This window comes from Eretmochelys imbricata, chromosome 3 (assembly GCF_965152235.1).
Source record: "Eretmochelys imbricata isolate rEreImb1 chromosome 3, rEreImb1.hap1, whole genome shotgun sequence".
Lineage (NCBI taxonomy): Eukaryota > Metazoa > Chordata > Testudines > Cheloniidae > Eretmochelys > Eretmochelys imbricata.
In genome coordinates this window covers 121132183-121152468 of record NC_135574.1, presented here as the reverse complement: position 1 = coordinate 121152468, position 20286 = coordinate 121132183, and the positions used below count along the sequence as shown (strand labels likewise).

Genomic DNA, 20286 nt, shown 5'->3' with positions numbered 1-20286 from the left:
CAAGTAAAGAAATTTTGTCATTTAAAATACTAGCTTCATTTGCTCACAGCCTTTACTGACTCTTGATGCACATTTTTGTAAGTTAATCTTCACTAAGATTCAGCAAGAGAAAAAAACTTCAACATCCCTAGCAACCTCCCTTATGGTGGGGAGTTACCATCACCTTCAAATCTGATTTCACCTTCAACTGTTGCTTTGCAAACCATGATATCTGGTAGACAAGTGTTCACAAGGTTTTGAAGGTAATTCACCTGTAGTTACATTTCACTACACACTGGGACACATACCGCTTCATATTTAGGACACACTATTAATTTTATGGCTAGCATCTTTTCTCCACCATATACAGGCGGTTACTTGAAAGCTTTCTGCTCACCAATCCAAACACCTAGTAGGTACTGCTAAATATAAACCACGAATGAGACATGTTTGGCTAACATTTTGGGTCTATCCCAGTGTGAGCTGTCGGTATATATATCACAGGAGACAGAAGTCTGCAATGCCAGTGGATCTTTCCAACTCAGAGGATAGCCATGGGGACATAAGACGTGGACACAGTTTGGGGAGAAGTGACAAATGATGTGATGGGGCAGGATTTTGCAGATGTAGTTTTAATCAACCTTTCTCCCAAAACTCATAATCAGATCAGTTTCATTGGGGTAAGAGGTGTTCTTCAAAGGAGTTTTCAGAGTTACAGGATCTCAAAATATTTCAGTGCTGATAGTTACACCGTACTTACTATGGGGGGTCCAGTAACAGGAACCATGCAGACAGCCGCTCCAGGTGGGCAGTTGACATCTGTGATTGGATTCAGAGGCTCACAGATGTTAATATAGAAATCTGGAGTGAGGTCAGTTAAATCATCATCATCAAATGCCTCATAATAACCAGTTCGATGAATCAGAGGGGAGAGGTCAATAACTGAGCTGCCATTCATCACGGAGCATTTCACCTGTTAGAAAACAAATGTGATGCCTTTATGGGAACTGTTTATTATGCAATGATACTTCCTTTTCTCCCTCTGGCCAGAATTAATTTCAAGTGGGATTAAATTTCAAATTCAGTTTGGAGAGTCTGAGTAAAACTGCATTTGTTACTCTTTGCTTAGCTACTGACAGTAATCTACATAATTTATATTTGTTAGAGGAAATGGGATTTTATTATTTAATGTTTATGACTTAGGGCCCAGGTTTGCCACTAAGAAAAAGAGAAATGAAGCATTGGTGTGTAATTTCTTAGTGAAGATAGCCATAAAAATGTCTCAAAGGGTCAGCAAACTCAGCAGCAATCTCGAAATCAGTCCTGGAAGTACACTTCAAGTACAGTATTTAAGACATTTAATCCCAATCCAGTAATTTTTTCTTCATTGTACAATCGAGTACACTTGTTCTCGTCGTGTTTATACTTTCAGGCACCAAGAGAATCAGAGTTTCTACGTTTCTCAAATCATATGAATGTTTTGGGGTTTTGAATGGTAGCTAGGAAAAAAGCAACAACAACTGCAAAATGGGTCAGGTTCATGGACTTCTAAGGCCAGAAGGGACCATTATGATCATCTAACCTGATCTGCGTAACAAGCCACAGAGCCTCACCGTGAAATTCCTGCAACAGGCCCATAACTTCTATTTCAGCTATGGCATATCTTTCAAGACAAAGATGCTCAATAGTGAAATGAGTTAGCTTAGAAGCTATCCAAGTGTGTCACATTAACTCAGAGGTTAACATCTGAAAATGCCTTTTCTGTTCTTGTTAAGAGTACTCTCAGATTGGTCAATAAGCACCAAAACTAGAAATCCTTTGCTTACAAGCACTACCTGGTAGCAGACTTGTACCTTTTACTGTAAGCACAAATTATACTCTCTGCACTTATTGCTAAAAAGACACTTCTGCAATGAACTTCTTTATAAGTTAGGGTACTACACAAGAGGAGACCTTTCCCTTGAAATGTAGAATTTTAACCACCACCACTTTTGCCACATCAGGACAATGCTAACAAGAAGCAAAATGTTTTTTCCACTGTACTGTGTCTGTGGTTTCTGTATCAAAAAGAGACGTTTGTTGTTTCTCTTACCTCCGCCTCACAAGCTAAAGAAGTATGCCAAGAAAAGTAATGGGTGCATGTCCTCTCATCAAAGGACAAAAGCACAGGTTGGCTACCAGTTCCAGCATCAGACTTGCACACAAAGCTAAAATAGCTTGTGTGTTTCAATTCAGAGTTTGCAGGACAGGGATCTCCCCCAGAGTAGACAAGTTTCAACAGCTGATCCTCATAAATCAACATTTTGCTCAGTCTTCCAGCATTAATTGGCTTCTGATCACCAATGATGCAGGCACCTAAATTAAGTAAAATGGGGACAAAAGTTATTGGCTAGGAAAGAAAATGAATAATCTGATCGTGCCGTGTATTTGTATGGTAAATTACAATTGTTCCTTAAATCTTACAGTGGTCTTAAACTAGGACTAAAAGAGTTTTGAATTACTACTTTTTTTCCTAAACGAGGCTTACAATTTTTAAATTTTTCCAATTTAAAAAACCCCCTCTCAATATGGTATCAACTACTTGCACCACTATGTTTAAATAACATTTTACAAGCATAAAAATGGAGTGGTGGCTGTAGAACAGGCAAAAGTTTTAGTATAGCTACTCCTAGTGCTCACCACCCATTCCTCATCTCCCCGCAAACATTCAGAATTAGCCATTTGCTTCTTTTAAATTATAAGGGTGCAAAGAACATTAGCCACTGAAAAACTGGAAACAGACTTTTTGTCTAAGATGAAATAAGGTAGGTTACTTGTCCATTTGATGGGTGTTAAACCCTTTGGGTATTAGTATCTCTTTATATTAGAGAGATCACTATAAGTTACTCAAAGCAGTTAGACAGACAGACAACATTTGAAGTGATGGTGTAACTGTCCTCCTTTGTGGAATTACACATTTATCTGGCAGACTGCAAGAGCTCTGATGGGGAACTACTGTAGCCACTATGGGTCAGGATATGGAGCCACACAGGGTAGCAGAGGCCATCATACCAGACACGCTGTGATACTTAGCCATAAATGGATCCGTGAAGTGTGGACCATCAGTGTTGGTTCCCTTTTCAATTCTAGGAGAGCGGTTTTTGTCTCATCGACTAAAGATTGTTTGGGAGAGGAGAGCTCTACCTCCCCGCCCCCTCCCCCATTAGAATCCCACAGTTTTCTCTCCTTTTGAAAAGATAAACACCCATTTTTTCATGGTCTGTGTGTATAAAACATCCTCACTGCATTTTCCACTTTATGCATCTGATGAAGTGAGCTGTAGCTCACAAAAGCTCATGCTCAAATAAATTGGTTAGTCTCTAAGGTGCCACAAGTCCTCCTTTTCTTTTTGCAAATACAGACTAACACGGCTGCTACTCTGAAACCTACATGGTAGATAATGCCTTACCTACTACTGTAGGTGACAATAGGAGAGAAGAACACTGTCAGTCTTCTAGACCAGATTAATCTGCTACATAAAGAGTTAAACATCCTCTTATTAGGTCACCACTGGAGGTTTGGTTTAGGGATGGGATTAATACCTAGTGTGGATTACATTTATACTAAATGCACTAAATGAGTCCTGGGGGAATTCTGTGCTACTGCGTGCGTGCATATTTAATGTACCCTGCAGATTTCTATTTTTTCATGCAGAAAAAAAGCTTCTGCCAAAACGTTGCTGCAGTTCTGCCTTTTTCCCACTAGAGGGAGCTGTGGCGATAGAACAAAGTTGCTGCTCCCGCAGCAAGGGAAGAGAGAGCTGCCTTCGCAGTGCTGGTCAGGCCCCCTCAGGAGACAGGAGCTATGGCGTGCTGGGGGAGGGGGTCAGACAGGGGCTCATAAGGGCTGGGGGGGAGGGGAGGGGTGCACACAGACACATGGGGAAGGGGGGAGGGCACAGAACAAGGGGACAGAGGCAGATGTGCCTGACTGAATGGGAGAGGCTAGGTGTCAGCCAGGGTCTGCATGGGGGAAGCTCCCTAATAATCCCTCCCCGCACCTTCCAAAAAGCCTGTTTCATACTTTCCCCACCCATACCCAACAGCCCCACAAGTTCACACCCAGGCTCCTCCCCAGCAATTACTTCCCTCTCCCTCAGCTCCTCTGTTTCCCCCGACTCCCCCAAGCCTTTGCACTGCTTTGGAGGGGTGCGGGAAATACAGTTCTGTATTGCCGTTTAAATCAATTATTACTCAGAGTTTTGTATTAATATGCCTAGTAAGGAATCTATTTGTCAAAAAACATTTCCTGAATCTTTTTTGTGGTCTGTATTGTTACAGACATACTTGCTGACAGATATTTTGAAATAAATGACCAAAAATAATTGAAACTGGTATGATAATATTGTGTTATTCTGACAAATAAAATATGCAGAATTTGAAAATATTGTGCGCATATTTTTTAGGCACAGAATTCCCCCAGGTGTAACTAAATGCACCGGCAGACGTGCTCTTCAATCTAATGATAGCCAATATGCCTTGTAACTGGTTTCCTAACATACAGGAACGTGCATTTATTTCCTTAAATTTGAGTGCAGTTTGAGGTTGTTGGAAGAAGGGTCACAATATGTATCTAAGGGGTCTCTTACAGTTTGGCAGCACTTGTATAACTTGCATGTCAATAAAGTCTCACTGAATTGAAATGAAGGAGTCACAGCTGCTTCTTTAATAGTTTGGCTGAATAAATGTAAATGGATTATATTGGTGACTGTTGCATGTCGCTCCACAACTTAGAACAGTTTAATGGAGTTTCTGCTGTTTATTTTTTGCAGTGTTTCTGGTCAGTTTTGCAATCAGCTGTTTATAAGCGATACGAAGGGGGGGGAAGGTTTAATTTTCTTAAAGAGAAGCGGATTTCCATCTTCTGGGAACCAAACCATATCTTTTGTTCCAAGTGCCAAGTGTTTTGTTTTTAAGACAGAGTGCTCAATGTCAATTCCCAAGTCTTGCCACAAGCAGAGACCCATAGAGCCTGCACATGCCCAGAGGCTGAGAACTTTGGAGAATTCCACAAAGGACTGGCCCTATTCCCTGCTTGCAGCCAGATCTACGGGTCTGTCTCCATGGTCCAGAGAGAAGGGCTTCTGTTCAGATAGGGACTGGGGAATAACCCTCACTTCTCCAAGACAAATGTTGTCCATTTCTAACTCCATTCCTAATGTGTTACATTTCTTACGATTGTCAAGATTTTTTTTTTAAACCAGTGAGTCCCAGCCAGGCTACCTCTATCGCCCCCACGTATTAATACATTATATTCCACTATCTCCTGCCACTTGTATGTTTTGGTGTTTAATACTGTGAGGAAAAATAGGTTTTTCTTTAGGCAAAGAGTTTCACTGACTGATCTATTGTTAGTGATGTGGCATACTATATTCAAGCACAGAAGGCAAATTCAGAAAAAAAGAAAACAAAAGAAAAAACTTACCAACCCCACTACCACATGGGCTTTTAGCTTCGTTACAAACACTTAACTTAAGTGTTCTACTTCTCTTTCTGTCATAGATAGTGTAGCCAGACTCTCTCTTTAAAGAATTTAGGTCAAAGAGATGGCCTGCAGGGAGAACAAGGAAGAATTTACTCCTTTTCCAGAATCAAAATAAATAAAATTGAGTCAAACAATGGCTTTTTAAAGAGATGCTTAAGAATGATAGCCCAGCACTCCCCCAACTCCACAGGATGCCTACCAGTTTTGACAATTATTTTCCTTTTAAGCTACTTAAGAGGAATCCAATACTGGGATTTTCTGAGGCAACAATCTGTTCAGGGTCTGCCAGTAGCATTCATGACAGACCAAGCATCTCCAAGAGGCTGAGATGGTAGTTCCTTTACACAATATTTCTCCCACTCACCTCAAAACAGTTCCCCTTTAGAGAAGGTGAGGGGAAACAACCCTCATCTCCCAGCACCTGAGAGTTCTCATGCCACATCTGGCAGAACGAGGGCAACCTGACCAGGGTTCAGGGACCTCCCATTCTCCTCATTCGTTGTTACTAGCAATGACAGCTAACAGAGTACAAATGCAATACAGTTTCCAGCGGCTCTAACACATCTGGAACACATTGATGCCATGAGCATAAAGTGGTCATGTGTCCCTTACCTGTAGCAGGGTTGGTTACTCTGCAGTCATTTTGCATATTTCTTTTCAGAGGACATGCAGCAGCAGTGAACCATAAGAAAGTATATTCACATTCTTCAATAGCAGTTACTAATTCTGGCTTAGACTCCTGAAACACAGAAGATTTGAAAGAGAAAAAAAATCAAAGTATCTTCACACAGGCACATCAAACATTTAAATATGACAGACTATCCTTATAGCATTTACCACTTAGGCCAAATCCATCTAGTCCCACTCTGGTGGGAAAGCACCTGGACTCCTATATTATGTTCTGGACATTTCATACTGACAAGGCAGAAGAAGTTCAGAGTAACAGTGACAGAAGTGGCGATGGGCAAGAGGAATGGCATGAGGAGATTTAAAGAACACAGCTTGGGGGAGTGGGCTGTGATGACTTAAAGAGGTGGGAGCCAGGTAACAATCTGTAAATACTTTTAGGGTGTGAACACAGAAGGTGGCATATATATATTTGTGCAACAAGATAAATTAAAAAGGAACATTTAGCCCATATATCGGGGCAGGAGGAAAGGGATTCTTCTTCAAGAAGAAAGGTTATTTCAGCTGTGTAATACTTTCCCACAGCAAGTAATGGAAACTCCACTGCTGAGTATGTTTGAAAGCTAGAGAAAATGTTGGACTATGTACTATAGAGAATAACTCTGCACAAACAGGCATATTAGACATGAAAAAGACCTTTCTGGTCAGTCACTCAAATTTTAGGAGTCTCAGATCAGGAGCTCAACTCCTTACTTAGCTCCCACAGCCAGTTCCAATCCAATTGCACAAAAGGGTTTTTGCCCCACCCCCAAAGAGTGGATGCATCACAGCAAGATAAAACCCTACTGGTAGTACCATACTTACAACTCTGCTTTCATCACACTTGAGGCGTAATATTGTTGTCCTCTTGCGAATTTTGTCTGGACATGGCTCCCCATTTATGTACTTTAGAATAGAAATGCCATTTTCCCATTGTGGTCCGTCAGCAACCTCACCTAGATTTATATATTTGGAACCATCCACTAAGCAGGCAGCCGCATCTGACGGACAAGACCCTAGACATGAGATAAACACAGAAAAATGACGTTTGCTCTCTGTGACTCCATCACCAGCTGTCCCAACAGTTTAGGATGCATGTTTACGAAACAAGGGATTCTTCCTCATAAATATACCAGCAAATATAGCGGCGAAGTGCTAGGTTACCCACCAACATCACTTTAAAAGAAATGCTTAGCTTGACCGTCACTTTAAATGGCTGACCTCAATCTCGAAAAGAACTGATTATGTTGCTTTTCGACACTTAGGTCACTTCCACTCATCGCCCAGGGCTCTTTGCTTCCTTTATACAGCTTCACCACCCACTCACAGGGTCATGCAGCGGCAAGACGGGCCAGCCACAGCTGTGGCTGCTAGAAGGGAGGTCTGCTACTGCACAGATCAGCTGCCAGAATGCCTGCCCCTAGACACCCGGCCAAGAATCTAGGATCAGCTTGGTAGGGCTAGATAGGGCTAGATAGAAGCCACCTCCTCAAAAGGTCACCCTCCTCCAGTGATGCTCTTGTATGTTATCTCGCCCACCCCCAAGATCTATGGTGGACTTGGAATAAAAGGGGGAAGAGCTAGATAGTAGTAAAGCAAGACTGAGGCTGTGGAGGGGTGAGGGTAAAGAGGAGAGCTGCTGGAGAACACCACCACTGGTTAGAATGAAACTGACCCTCCCCCTGCTGCCCACAAGCCACAGCTGTGCCTGTGTCTACTCTGCACCTGGTGATCTTTTGCTTTGCTGTTGGAGCAGTGGGGACAGGAGACAGGGCTGTCTCTCCTCCTGTTTTCATCCCATAACTACTAATGGTATTTAAATATATATTTCTCTTGTTCTTACCTGCACCTGCATGTAGCACTAAGGACTGGCAGACATTAATATAGTATTTTTGTGTTGAGCCAGACATTGGAATAGCTTCCCAGTTTTCTCTACGCCGTGTCAGAGGTGAAAGATCAAATGAGTTTCCTTTGTTGTCTCTGCATTAAACAAACAGTTTTACATTTAGATGAATCAAAGCCACCTCCAAAAGCAGACCACCACGCTGGATCAACAATTCTGCATGGATTCAGGGGAAAATGCCACATGCAGTAAGCACCAATAATAGGTTTCTATTAGCAGCATCCCAACCAGGTCTCACACCTCGTAGGTTTGCCAAGACCAGCCATTAGATAGGGTGGACCAGTGCTATGAGATGTTATGGAGAATCCTCTATCTAGGTCCCTAGTTGGTGTGTCTTACTCACAGTCACAGCGATTGCCAGATTTGGGGTCAGGAAGGAGCTATCCCTGCCCGGGTCAGATGGGCTGGGGCACTGGGGATTTTTTTTCCTCCCTTCCTCTGAAGCATGGGGTGCGGTTCACGTGCTAGGACCATCTGGGTTTCTCTCATCTAATCAATTCCCTGCAACTGCAGAGGCCTCTGGCAGAGGGGCACCATAGTCTCCCCTGTTCCCTGCCTGTGGCACACAGTTCAGTCTTCTGAGGATTAAATGCTTTAGTCTAACTAAAGTCTCTGGGCTTACTCTAGGTGTGTCTGGGTAGAACTTCATGAATCCTGATATACATTAATTAGATCCTCTAGTCTGAATTCTGGGCTCTTCTGGCCTTAATCTCCATGAAACTATGACCTAGAGAACTATTCAAAAATGTTTTTACTGGGAAAGCCTCACGAGTCATCTTGCTTCTAGGAGGGTCAGAGAGCACAAGCTGGTGGTCAGCTATAGTTCAGTACACAGACAGCAAACTCAAACATTAGGTTCCAGTTTCCATCATACGTACCCCTCCTTTTCAATAGCTCAAAAACCCAACACCAACAGCTTCATATTATCTCTGGCCTCTCTTTCTGCTCCTTCCCCCACTCAGTCTAACAACATCCATCTTGCCACTAAACTGTTAAACCCTCCCTACTTCCCAAAAGCAGTCTATCCTATATACAAAATTAGTTCATAAGCTTAAGTTTGTTTTCCCCCATCCCAGAGAACTACATTTGCACTTGGGCATTGCTGATACATGTGACAATTTAACCCATCGCTAATTCACACTGGATCACGTTAGAGAGAAAATAATGGCTGTGATTATAGCCACTCATGCTGAATACAATGTCTCCTGAATGGGCACATGTCACCACAAGCACATCACCACCAGTTTAGGTCAGAGGGAAGCACAGCTTACTTGTAGGAGCATTCTATAGATCGGAAGGGTGGACAGGCATATGGGGTGTGCCATTCAAACAGGTAGGTGCAATCGGGAGTTTCTTTTAGAAACACTGGCTGAGAAAAACAGAACCAGAGAAGTTTATATTTCACATATCTAAATACAGCGGTGAACAAAAATTTCCCCTACTTCCTTATTTGGCTTTCAAACATTAGTGCAGTTGGACAAGACACCAGAGATCTACGTTACACAGCTGAATGCAGAGGATACCTTCACGTGTTACTAGTCCTAAAGTTGTGTACACATGACTGGAGCTCAGAAAAAAGCCATTCGTCAAGGGCATGTAAAAATGTTACCCAAACGAGAGGGTCAAGAACGACTGGCTCTTCTAGAGGATTGTGGGGAGGGAGGAGTAGCAGAGCAGCGTAAGGGCCACTGTTTCTTTAACCAGGAAGGAAAAGGAAAATGAGGGATCAGAGTGGACAGAACTGCTAGCTTCTGCCCAGTTCCCTCCAAAATGGGAGTGGGTAAGCAGAGCAACCCCAGAGCCACTGGTCCTTTCAGAGTATGGGCTAGGGAAAAAGGAGCAGAGGGATCAGGAGGAGGGCCACCTGCACCTTCACGGTGATACTGAGGGCTACAGAGACAGCCCTGTGAAGATGTAAATTAATTTTATTTACAAGGCAACAGATTTGGTTCATTGGGGATGGCAGAACTGGAAGTGCCAACATGGCCATAAAAAATAAAGCAGGCCTAAGCTTTGGAAAGTTGGGGCTTTTAGGAACAATGCAGTGCAGCAATATATTTCTTCCAGACTAAGAGGCTTAATCCTCAGGCAAATACTGTACATTCCAGGAAGTTATTCACACTTTGCAATGCAACTCTTCTGGATGCATTTGTTTCCAATTGGTTTCAAGCACACTCTTCACAAACATCAGGCAGCCTTAGAAATGTGGAGTCAACCAGTCAGTTGGGGCAAGATTACCATGATCAAGAGGAACATATTTCCCAGAATTCTGTACCTTCTAATAATTCACTTACAAGGTATGTTTGTTATAAAACAAAATCTCTGTCAACGTGTAACAAAAGAATAATAAAAAGAAAGCCCTGTTCTTCTGTAGGACAAGCTACTCATCCTTACGCCATGTGTTTTTACACTTTAAAAGTCAACTTATTCCCTTATAAAAGGAAAGATTCTTTCCCAGTCTCCCTTAAAAGCTAGTTCAGGGCTCATGATTCAGCTACTGTATTCACAGTAATTCTCTGGAAAGAGGAATGGTGCTACAGATTTCCCTGGGGTCCCCACATCATGCCAGGCAGACATCCAGATGCCACATCAGGGTGCCCTTCATTTAGCTGCTGATGCGTTTTCTAGCTAGCCACATTATCCCACAACTCAGGAGGAGAACAAAACAATTTAACTCAGTCGGGGGGGGGGGGGGGAGAATGGGAGGTGTTGTTAATGGAGGACTACACTTTTCTTGAAACAAGATGCTTACATAGCTTCCCTTACACTTGTCTCCCCAGCCCTCTCATGAGGATTATTTCAGAAACTATTATTTTTTCTGTAGCTCCTGAAGACTTGTCTCAATGTACAAAAGATATACTAACCTCCAGAGTGTTGTGATCACAATAAAAAAATATGGCAGTTGAGCGTTCATATATTTTGTGGCATTTCTCTCCACTGGTATAGTTGATTTTTATTAATCCATTTTCAAAAGTCAGCTTCTCAGTATACAAACCTTTTAAATTAGACAGAAGCAAATTACTACTTGAATCCAACTACAGAAAGTTAATCCAGTACATTTGCATAGTTATTGCCAATATTTCTGCCAGCAGGGCCACAAGGATTAAGTAAGCGACAGTAATTTAAAAAACAATACATTTCTGCCAATACTGTCTCAAATCATGACAGACAAGTTACAGGTTTCTGGTGATATTAAATTTTTTAGCTACATCGAATAATTCAATCTTTGCTTTGAAAGAAAGAATTTCTATGTAGCAAGATTGCCATAGTCGGAGGCCTTATGTGCTCTTCTGCAATGTCTTTACCATCATTGCCAGTTAGATGGCAGAATGGGCACAGGTTCTTCTTTCTACTCTGAAATCATCCTGACATTTTTCACTGAAGCCACACTCCATTTGCTAGCCCATGTAGCCACCTCATCTGCCCCTTGTTCATTAGCTAATGAAGATTCATAGAAAGCCGCTCCAGCAAATGCGGTGCTTTCAGTCCCTCCGAGCTCAAAGGGAGGTTTGAACTCCCAACTCGAGCTACTGATTCACTGTGGTCTGTACCCTACAGTTTTGTGGCAGTACAGGACTTATTCAAAGCTGACAACTGGATTTGGAGAATCATTGACTAGAGTCAGAAGAAGAGATGGTAAGGACTGCTTCTAGTTATAGAGAAGCCATTTTAGGGAACACGGAAGTAGATGTTGCTCTTTAAATGATGTTTTACTATTTTATATTAGGATCTGCTTGGCAGTGGTTCTTTACCTCCAGGAGATGCATAGTAAAGCATGATGCCACTGAAAAGCTCCACTCACACTTCCAGAGTGATGTAGCAACCCCCTCCCAACTCCTTTTCACTAAATCCAACAACTACTATACCTGCTACTTTTTTAAGAGTCGGGTCTTGCTTCTTTACTTGGCATGACGACACATTGTTCTGATGATTTGGCTGAGGGCATGCTTCCGTTATTCTCTCACAGACTCTGAAATAGTAGTCATATTCATCTGTACTCACTTTCTTCTCCTTCCCAGAAAGAGGTCTCAGATCATACACAAAGCTGTACCTTGGATCTTTAACTTGACAGTTATCTCCTTTAAATCAAAGTTAACAGAAGGCTTAAATTGCGAATAAATTAACACAGCTAAAACACAAGTTACGTAAGATATGCTCAGAGACAGTCATACATACCCACAGCTGCAGAGTCAAACCTGTACAAAGGACAGTCCTTATTAGGCAGCCTCCTGCCCATCACTCTTAAGAGCCTTAGAATAAATTTTGCTCCAAACTTTATTGGAAGGCCACTTCAGTTAAAACAACTCATTTCTGTTGATCACGTGAGAAGCCACTTAAGAGTTTCACTCTTATTTAGCTTTTAGTGACAATTTATTAAGAGAAAAGCTCAACAATTCTTAATAACCCCTTAAAATTGTTAAATAAAAGCTTGTACTATTCACTGTTTTAAAGCAATATTCAAAAATAGACTCAAGGCAAAATATGGCCATGGATCAAAAACGGTCTAGGAAGCAGGACAGGGTAGGATTAAATAGTCAACTTTCATCATGCCAAAAGGTTAAAAGCGGAGTGCTGCCAGGTCCAGGACCTTTACTTATTAATGATCTGCAAATGGAGAGTGAGTAGTGAGGTAGCAAGGAGGAGAGCAGTTTTGGATGGGCAGCTTATCCCATTTCTGTCTAGTGTAGAGCTCTTAAACCTCTCTCTAAGCATCAGGTGGCAATACTGGACTAAAACTACCTCAGGTCTGATCTGCAGTGGCAATTCCTATGTTCAGCTGCCATAATGTACATTTACATATTTTATCTGTCTATCACAACTTTACTTAAATGGAAGAGCTAGAGAGTAATTGTGGGTTAAACTGTAACTTGAAGAGCCAAACCCTCAGCTGGTGTAAGTCAGTATATCTTCACTGCCTTCAATGGATGGAACTACACTGATTTACAACAGCTAAGGTTCTGGTGCCACATTTTAAACAGATTTTAATCAAACCAAGACACCTGTGTGTTGAGAATCACCACTGTGTATTTTGAGCTATTCCCTCCACACGCCACCAAACTTACTAGGTCCCAAATAAAGGTAATTCTAATGGGATTGGCCTTTGCAGCAGTACTGATCCTACAGCATTATCAAGAGTAACAATAATGGCTCAGAGTACTTTTATAACAAAAGTTTGAATTTTGCTGATACATCATTGACAATTTAAACAGAGAAAAAACTAAGAATTCAGGATCACAATGGCACACAGAAGTTACCAGAAAGCTTCTATGGAAGGCTGGGCATTTAACATTAGAGCTTGAAATAAAAAAAATGTACCCAACCCCTACCAGCATGAGGGCTAAGTTTAGGAGTCTGGGTCAGACACCTGTGCTGCCACACCCTACCCTAGGGTTACACTTTGTAACTTTCATGAAGCACAGAGTACGATAAAAGTACACAATTTGTTTGTCACCATCACAGGTCAGTGGATTTTTCAGATACTAAAAGCTCTCTCTTCATAACCAAGATGAGCCTTTCATGCTCTGAGATTTTGTATATGAAGGTCCTCAAAGAATCAATCCTGAAGCACTTACATGAGAGGAAAGTGATCAGGAACAGTCAGCATGGATTCACCAAGGGAAGGTCATGCCTGACTAATCTAATCGCCTTCTATGATGAGATTACTGGTTCTGTGGATGGAGGGAAAGCAGTGGATGTATTGTATCTTGACTTTAGCAAAGCTTTTGACACGGTCTCCCACAGTATTCTTGTCAGCAAGTTAAAGAAGTATGGGCTGGATGAATGCACTATAAGGTGGGTAGAAAGTTGGCTGGATTGTCGGGCTCAACGGGTAGTGATCAATGGCTCCATGTCTAGTTGGCAGCCGGTGTCAAGTGGAGTGCCCCAGGGGTCAGTCCTGGGGCCGGTTTTGTTCAATATCTTCATAAATGATCTGGAGGATGGTGTGGATTGCACTCTCAGCAAATTTGCGGATGATACTAAACTGGGAGGAGTGGTAGATACGCTGGAGGGCAGGGATAGGATACAGAGGGACCTAGACAAATTGGAGGATTGGGCCAAAAGAAATCTGATGAGGTTCAATAAGGATAAGCGCAGGGTCCTGCACTTAGGACGGAAGAACCCAGTGCACAGCTACAGACTAGGGACCGAATGGCTAGGCAGCAGTTCTGCAGAAAAGGACCTAGGGGTGACAGTGGACGAGAAGCTGGATATGAGTCAGCAGTGGGCCCTTGTTGCCAAGAAGGCCAATGGCATTTTGGGATGTATAAGTAGGGGCATAGCGAGCAGATCGAGGGACATGATCGTCCCCCTCTATTCGACATTGGTGAGGCCTCATCTGGAGTACTGTGTCCAGTTTTGGGCCCCACACTACAAGAAGGATGTGGATAAATTGGAGAGAGTCCAGCGAAGGGCAACAAAAATGATTAGGGGTCTGGAACACATGACTTATGAGGAGAGGCTGAGGGAACTGGGATTGTTTAGTCTGCAGAAGAGAAGAATGAGGGGGGATTTGATAGCTGCTTTCAACTACCTGAGAGGTAGTTCCAGAGAGGATGGTTCTAGACTATTCTCAGTGGTGGAAGAGGACAGGACAAGGAGTAATGGTCTCAAGTTCCAGTGGGGGAGGTTAGGTTGGATATTAGGAAAAACTTTTTCACTAGGAGGGTGGTGAAACACTGGAATGCGTTGCCTAGGGAGGTGGTGGAATCTCCTTCCTTAGAAGTTTTTAAGGTCAGGCTTGACAAAGCCCTGGCTGGGATGATTTAATTGGGGATGGGTCCTGCTTTTGAGCAGGGGGTTGGACTAGATGACCTCCTGAGGTCCCGTCCAACCCTGATATTCTATGAATTACACAAGTATTTTCACAAAATCATTGTGTACAAAACTGTTGTAATATTAAAGAATAAGATCAAATTTCATATTTAATTCCAGTTTAGAGACTTTTTTTACCTTCTGCTTTGTGGACAGGACAGGCTGCCAGGGTTCTCCATATAAACACAAATTCACAATCATCCTCATGCTGAAACACAGGTGACCCCTACAATACAAACACATGGGGAATAATCACCAGTTCTAATATTTAAGGTTTCTCTTTCTAGGTAAGCAGGGAGAGGGGAGAAGATAAATGCATTTTATAAACAAACAAACTCAAAGTGTATTTCTAAGTCATGCAGATTGAATTCAAGCAGACTCGCATCTAATGCCCGTACTTTTAACCCTATAAATCAGGTTCCTGAACAAAGCCACTGTTATTGAGTAATAATGGGGAGTCTAGTATTGCACAGCATAAAACTTTATTCAGTAAAGGCCGATGAAAATGATTTTCCCTTTTATGGCTATTAGAATATATTGAAAAACATTGCTAAGCAAAATTTAGAGGCCTCCAATTCTGTTTTTTTCTGGAATGGAGAAATAAAATACATTTTGTTACATGCCATAAGACGGAACTATTACCAGGATTTGATTTTTATATAAAATCACCACACACACTTACTAGGGTTTGATCACACTCAAAGAGGATACGTGTAGAATAGCGCTGTTTATCTTTGCATGTGTCACCATTCAAGTAAGTAATACTAAGAGACCCATCGGTAGCAGCTTGAGGACTTATCTGAATAACACCAAGGTTCTGGCCTTTATCAGCAGATTTCACACAAGATCCTATTGCACCACCTGCAGGAATAGGAAATTTTCTGTCATGCTGCATTTTCATTACAGAAAATCCACTTATGGAGACATAATTTAAAAAAGCAGAGTGGATCAAAAAATGCAGTAGCTCATATCGAAGAGTGAACTGGGATCACTATATAAAAAGTGTCACCAGTTCATCTGAAACTGACAGCACATTTTATTCAGAACTTTACTTTGTTTTGTTAGACAGACTGAAAATGCACCTTGCTAAGCTTATGTATTCATGTTAGTGGTTCCAACAAGTTCTCTTACCAGATTAAGATAAACAGAAGGGGCATTTTTTTTTAAAATGTATTTATGGCTACCACCTTTGCTATAGCCTGTACTAACAACAAACTGGTTCAATCCTAAAATAAACATAACACAGAAAGAGATAAATATCAATTCTTTATTTCATAAAAATTACTCAAGTCATAAAACCACAAGCTAGGAAGAGAGAATTTTAATGCACCACTGTCAGCTTACCAGGGCATCCGGGCACATAAGGTAGAGGCTTGCAAACATTCAAATAGAAAGTTCTTGTTTTTGCATCTTTTGAAGTATCTACAGCAATCCAGGGCTCTCCCTCCTTGCTCAAGTCACTTAGATCATATTCATTGCCAGCTGAGTCTGAAATGTATTTGGGATGTACAATAAATTGAGGGGACATTAGATTGAGGACAATAAATATAAAAACTGACCTTCGTAATGTTCTTGTTACAAGGTTAGATGGCTCCTCGATACATACCAAAGTCTCATTACCAATATGAATTTATTAAGGCAGCAGTTCCCAAACTGATCCATAGGACCCCTACCGAAGGTCCATGAAAAGCTAGCTGGCCAGCCAAAAATACTGGCTCTGTTATACCAAACTGCATGCAGTGTTGCTGTAGCCATGTTGGTCCCAAGATATGAGAGACAAAGTGGGTGAGGTAATATCTTTTAGTGGACCAACTTCTGTTGGTGAGAGAGACAGGCTTTCCAGCTTACACAGAGCTCTTCTTCAGGTCATCTTTGTGTAAGCTAGAAAGCTTGTCTCTCACCAACAGAAGTTGGTCCAACAGATTATCTCACCCACTTCATCTCTCTAATACCACAGTATGGACAGCTAGAAAATGAAAGCTTATGCTCAAATAAATTGGTTAGTCTCTAAGGTGCCACAAGTACTCCTTTTCTTTTTGCGAATACAGACTAACACGGCTGGTACTCTGAAATCTATATTCCCTTAGTTTTCCATGCAAGCATTGAGGTAGTTGTCACAGGAATGTTATGAAATGGACTTCTGGACCTTTCCTCTCCTATTTGTTGTTAATGTGGTACACTATGGAAAAAAGAGACAAGAACCCACTCCCAAATTAAGTACACTTGGTAGAGCATGTTTTTAGCTATCTATACTGAGGTGGCACCCGAATAGGATCAGGGTCTCACTGGGCTCAATGTCATACATACAGTTCTCAATGACATTGATTTTTTTTTCCCAAAGCTAATTTTTTTCCCTTGGCATAGTCTTCCAAACGAGCAGTACATAGACCTAATACTGCCGCATGTGGTCGCTTTTATCACTGAATCTGGAAGCAACATTGACTTGTCTGTAGACAGATTCTAAGGGCATAATGCTACTGTTCTCACAGCCCTATGGGTATAAGGATATAATGGTCTATGGGCGTGAAACATGGACCTATTATGAACAGCACATTAAAAATCTTGACAGTTTCTATTTAGAGCTAGACATCAAATGGCAGGTCCAGGTGTCCAACATGGAAGTTTTGTCAAAAGCTGGTTCAGTTGGTATCGAGGGTTATTTGCTTTGCATCCAACCGATATGGACACACTCATGGACTGGTCATGTAAGTTGTATGCCCGAGACCAATCAAAACTAACTCTGTATTCTGAATTAAGCTCTGGTAACTAAGTGTGGAGGGTGGATGAAATGCTCCGAAAGAAACTGAAACAGGGTCTGCACAAAGTGAGTATTTCAGACAGACAATCTTTGAGCGACTGGCAACTGACCACATTGCATGGTGCTAAGCCATAAGGGTGGGGGTCTACGACTTTAAGAACCATGTTGTGTAGTGGGAAGCAGATCACCAGCTACAGCAATAATGTGCAGCTCAACCAGGCAAATGGCCCTGTGGTTAGTGTGGTAAGTGTCATTCTTCTCCAACTGGTCTTTGGAGCCATGCTATGACCCATCAATACAAACTGAGATTGTCGACATCCTCTAATTCAGGGCAACTATTATATTATAATAATAATAATACAGACCTAGCTGCATGACATACAGACACATGCAAATGACCATACAGCTGACTCTTTCCAGTGCAGACTGAAGAATAGAGTGATTGTCAAAAGTCAGCTATCAAGCTTGGTAGGGTCAAAATTTCATATATATCTATCTGCAAAGTCAATTAGTTCCTAGCTTTCTCCTAAAACTAAGGCTTTAAAAAAGTCTTGTACCCTAGGAACATGAGATACTATTGGCATGCAACAGAGGAACCTTCCATTTTCTGGATTCTAATGAGGTTAACAGTCATGAAGAGAGCTGCTTCCTTTTAGGTACTACTCAGCTACATAAATGAAGTATTTTAGTCAAACTTCTTTTTGAGGACAATCCCAGCTTAGGACACCAAAAACCAAAAAGCTACCACATGGTTTCCAAGTCCTTCATAATCATAAATCAGGAAACATTTGTAGCTTCACCATACTGAGATAAGGAACCAGTTGTTTTACTTATCTAAATAAGCAGCATCACCAATGTGAGTACTCTGGGCACTTCTAACAAATACTTAAAAATACAAACAGCAACCCCATGATATACCAGATAAAGCACCCCTTGAAGCCCAAATTCTCCACTTTCACTAATAATCATCACTATCAATATTTGCTTCTTTAGCAGCCTCCTAACTTCTTCGGACCTGCAGCGGATCTTGTTATCAGTAGGGTTTACATGTGAGAAAACAGAGTGGTAAAGAGCCAAGCCACTAGGGAAAACAGTAACATGTGACTCAGATGTGGATTACTGATCAAATATACATCTAACATTTAAAAACGTTAGAGAAAAGAGTGCTACGTTAGCAACAATTAATATGCACCATTAAATAACTGCAGTTTAGCCTTCCATGAGTCATCTACCCGCGTTTTTACACGCTTATTTATAAACTGTAATTACGTTTGAGCTCATTTTTATAAAAGAATCAAAACTAGTGCTAGCAAACAAGGGTTAGAAAAGTTCTTCTAGACTTTTACCTGAAGATAATGAGTTTTTAAACATTTTTGACCCTACCTCAAACTTTCACTCATCTCCATAGAAAGCTTTACCTTTCGTTCAATTACCCTCACCTCCATGATATGCATTTCATGCAACACCCCCACAGTCAAAATGTACTTACCAGTAACCTGGCAGTCTACTGGAGCAGGGGCACAGGCTAAGGCTGTATGAAACTCAAAGAACGTATTATGAATTCCCAGTGCACTGTTTATTTCTTCCTCCACAAATTTAAGTTCTCCAGGGTATGAGTCATTACAGATGAAAGTCACTGTAAAAGTGTCTGATGCTCCTGTGTGAAGATACAGCAAATGATCTACTGCTGCATGCAACTGAGATTTGTTTTCTAATCTCAGATTAAAGAAAAGTGAGCACTTTAAGAATAACAGTCAGTCACTCTCCTAACTCAGCATATCCATTTGTTGCATTAAATCAAACTGTAAACCTTAATATCGGTCAGAAAAATTCAACCTTGTCTGCAGTGTTTCGAACTACAAAACAAAAAACTCCCCAACAGGGAGCCTTTAGAGAGTATCTGGGCCAGAATTATTCAATTGCCAATTAGAGTAAAAAAACCACACAAACACACACACACCACACACCCCAGTTTAAACAGACTTGTCATTGGAAGCATATCAAATCATGGACCGCTGAGGCCGATTTCAGAAACAAGTATGCCCAGTGAGAACTGTGCTCCTTGAACCCTTGACCACAAAAAAAAGCAGCCCATACAGATACACACCCCATCACTATTCAGGCATCAGATACTGTTGCCATGGCTGCTGACAAGTTATCCATGAAAAAGTGAGCTCTGATTTCTAGGCAAAGTCCAGGATCTTGGCTCAGACATTAAGGAAACAATTACAGCAGCAGAAACTGCAGCACTCTTTTGGCCTATTCCAATGGAATAGCTTCCAAGCAAAAACAGAACAAATGGAGTCTCAAGACCAGCATTGCTGAGTGCAGTAGGTTGGGCGTGAAGGGTGAACAGAAGACACCCTAAATCAGACAAAGAGAGAGGACTTAAGTTACATAGGGCCTCAAGAAGTAGTGCCAAGAAGCTTGAGCTTTACCTAGTATTTCTGACATTATGATGTTTGATATCAACTTTCCAGTTAGTCTTCATAATTGTAGGTTATCCATTTTATATGGCACCCAGCAACAATAATATGTTTGGTGCCAACTGTTATGGTGACAGATCTTCACCAATCTATGGACTATCATTTAAAATTAAGCATAATGCTTAAGACGGTACATTGACCCTTCCTGCCCAGTGCTC

The 20286-nt window shown here is 41.5% G+C and overlaps 1 protein-coding gene across 1 annotated transcript in view; it reads right to left on the bottom strand.

The window, feature by feature from the left end:
• IGF2R (insulin like growth factor 2 receptor) overlaps positions 1–20286 on the bottom strand; it is an 89210-nt gene that overhangs the window by 21193 nt on the left and 47731 nt on the right. Inside the window, exons 23-35 of the mRNA XM_077813298.1 lie at positions 19132–19299; positions 16229–16372; positions 15567–15745; positions 15023–15110; positions 11938–12150; positions 10936–11066; positions 9343–9440; positions 8012–8148; positions 6994–7184; positions 6115–6241; positions 5443–5568; positions 2072–2334; positions 740–952 (exon numbers count right to left, since the gene is read on the bottom strand). Coding sequence (XP_077669424.1) covers positions 740–952; positions 2072–2334; positions 5443–5568; positions 6115–6241; positions 6994–7184; positions 8012–8148; positions 9343–9440; positions 10936–11066; positions 11938–12150; positions 15023–15110; positions 15567–15745; positions 16229–16372; positions 19132–19299 — 2078 coding nt within the window. The remainder of the gene's footprint in view (positions 1–739; positions 953–2071; positions 2335–5442; positions 5569–6114; positions 6242–6993; positions 7185–8011; positions 8149–9342; positions 9441–10935; positions 11067–11937; positions 12151–15022; positions 15111–15566; positions 15746–16228; positions 16373–19131; positions 19300–20286) is intronic.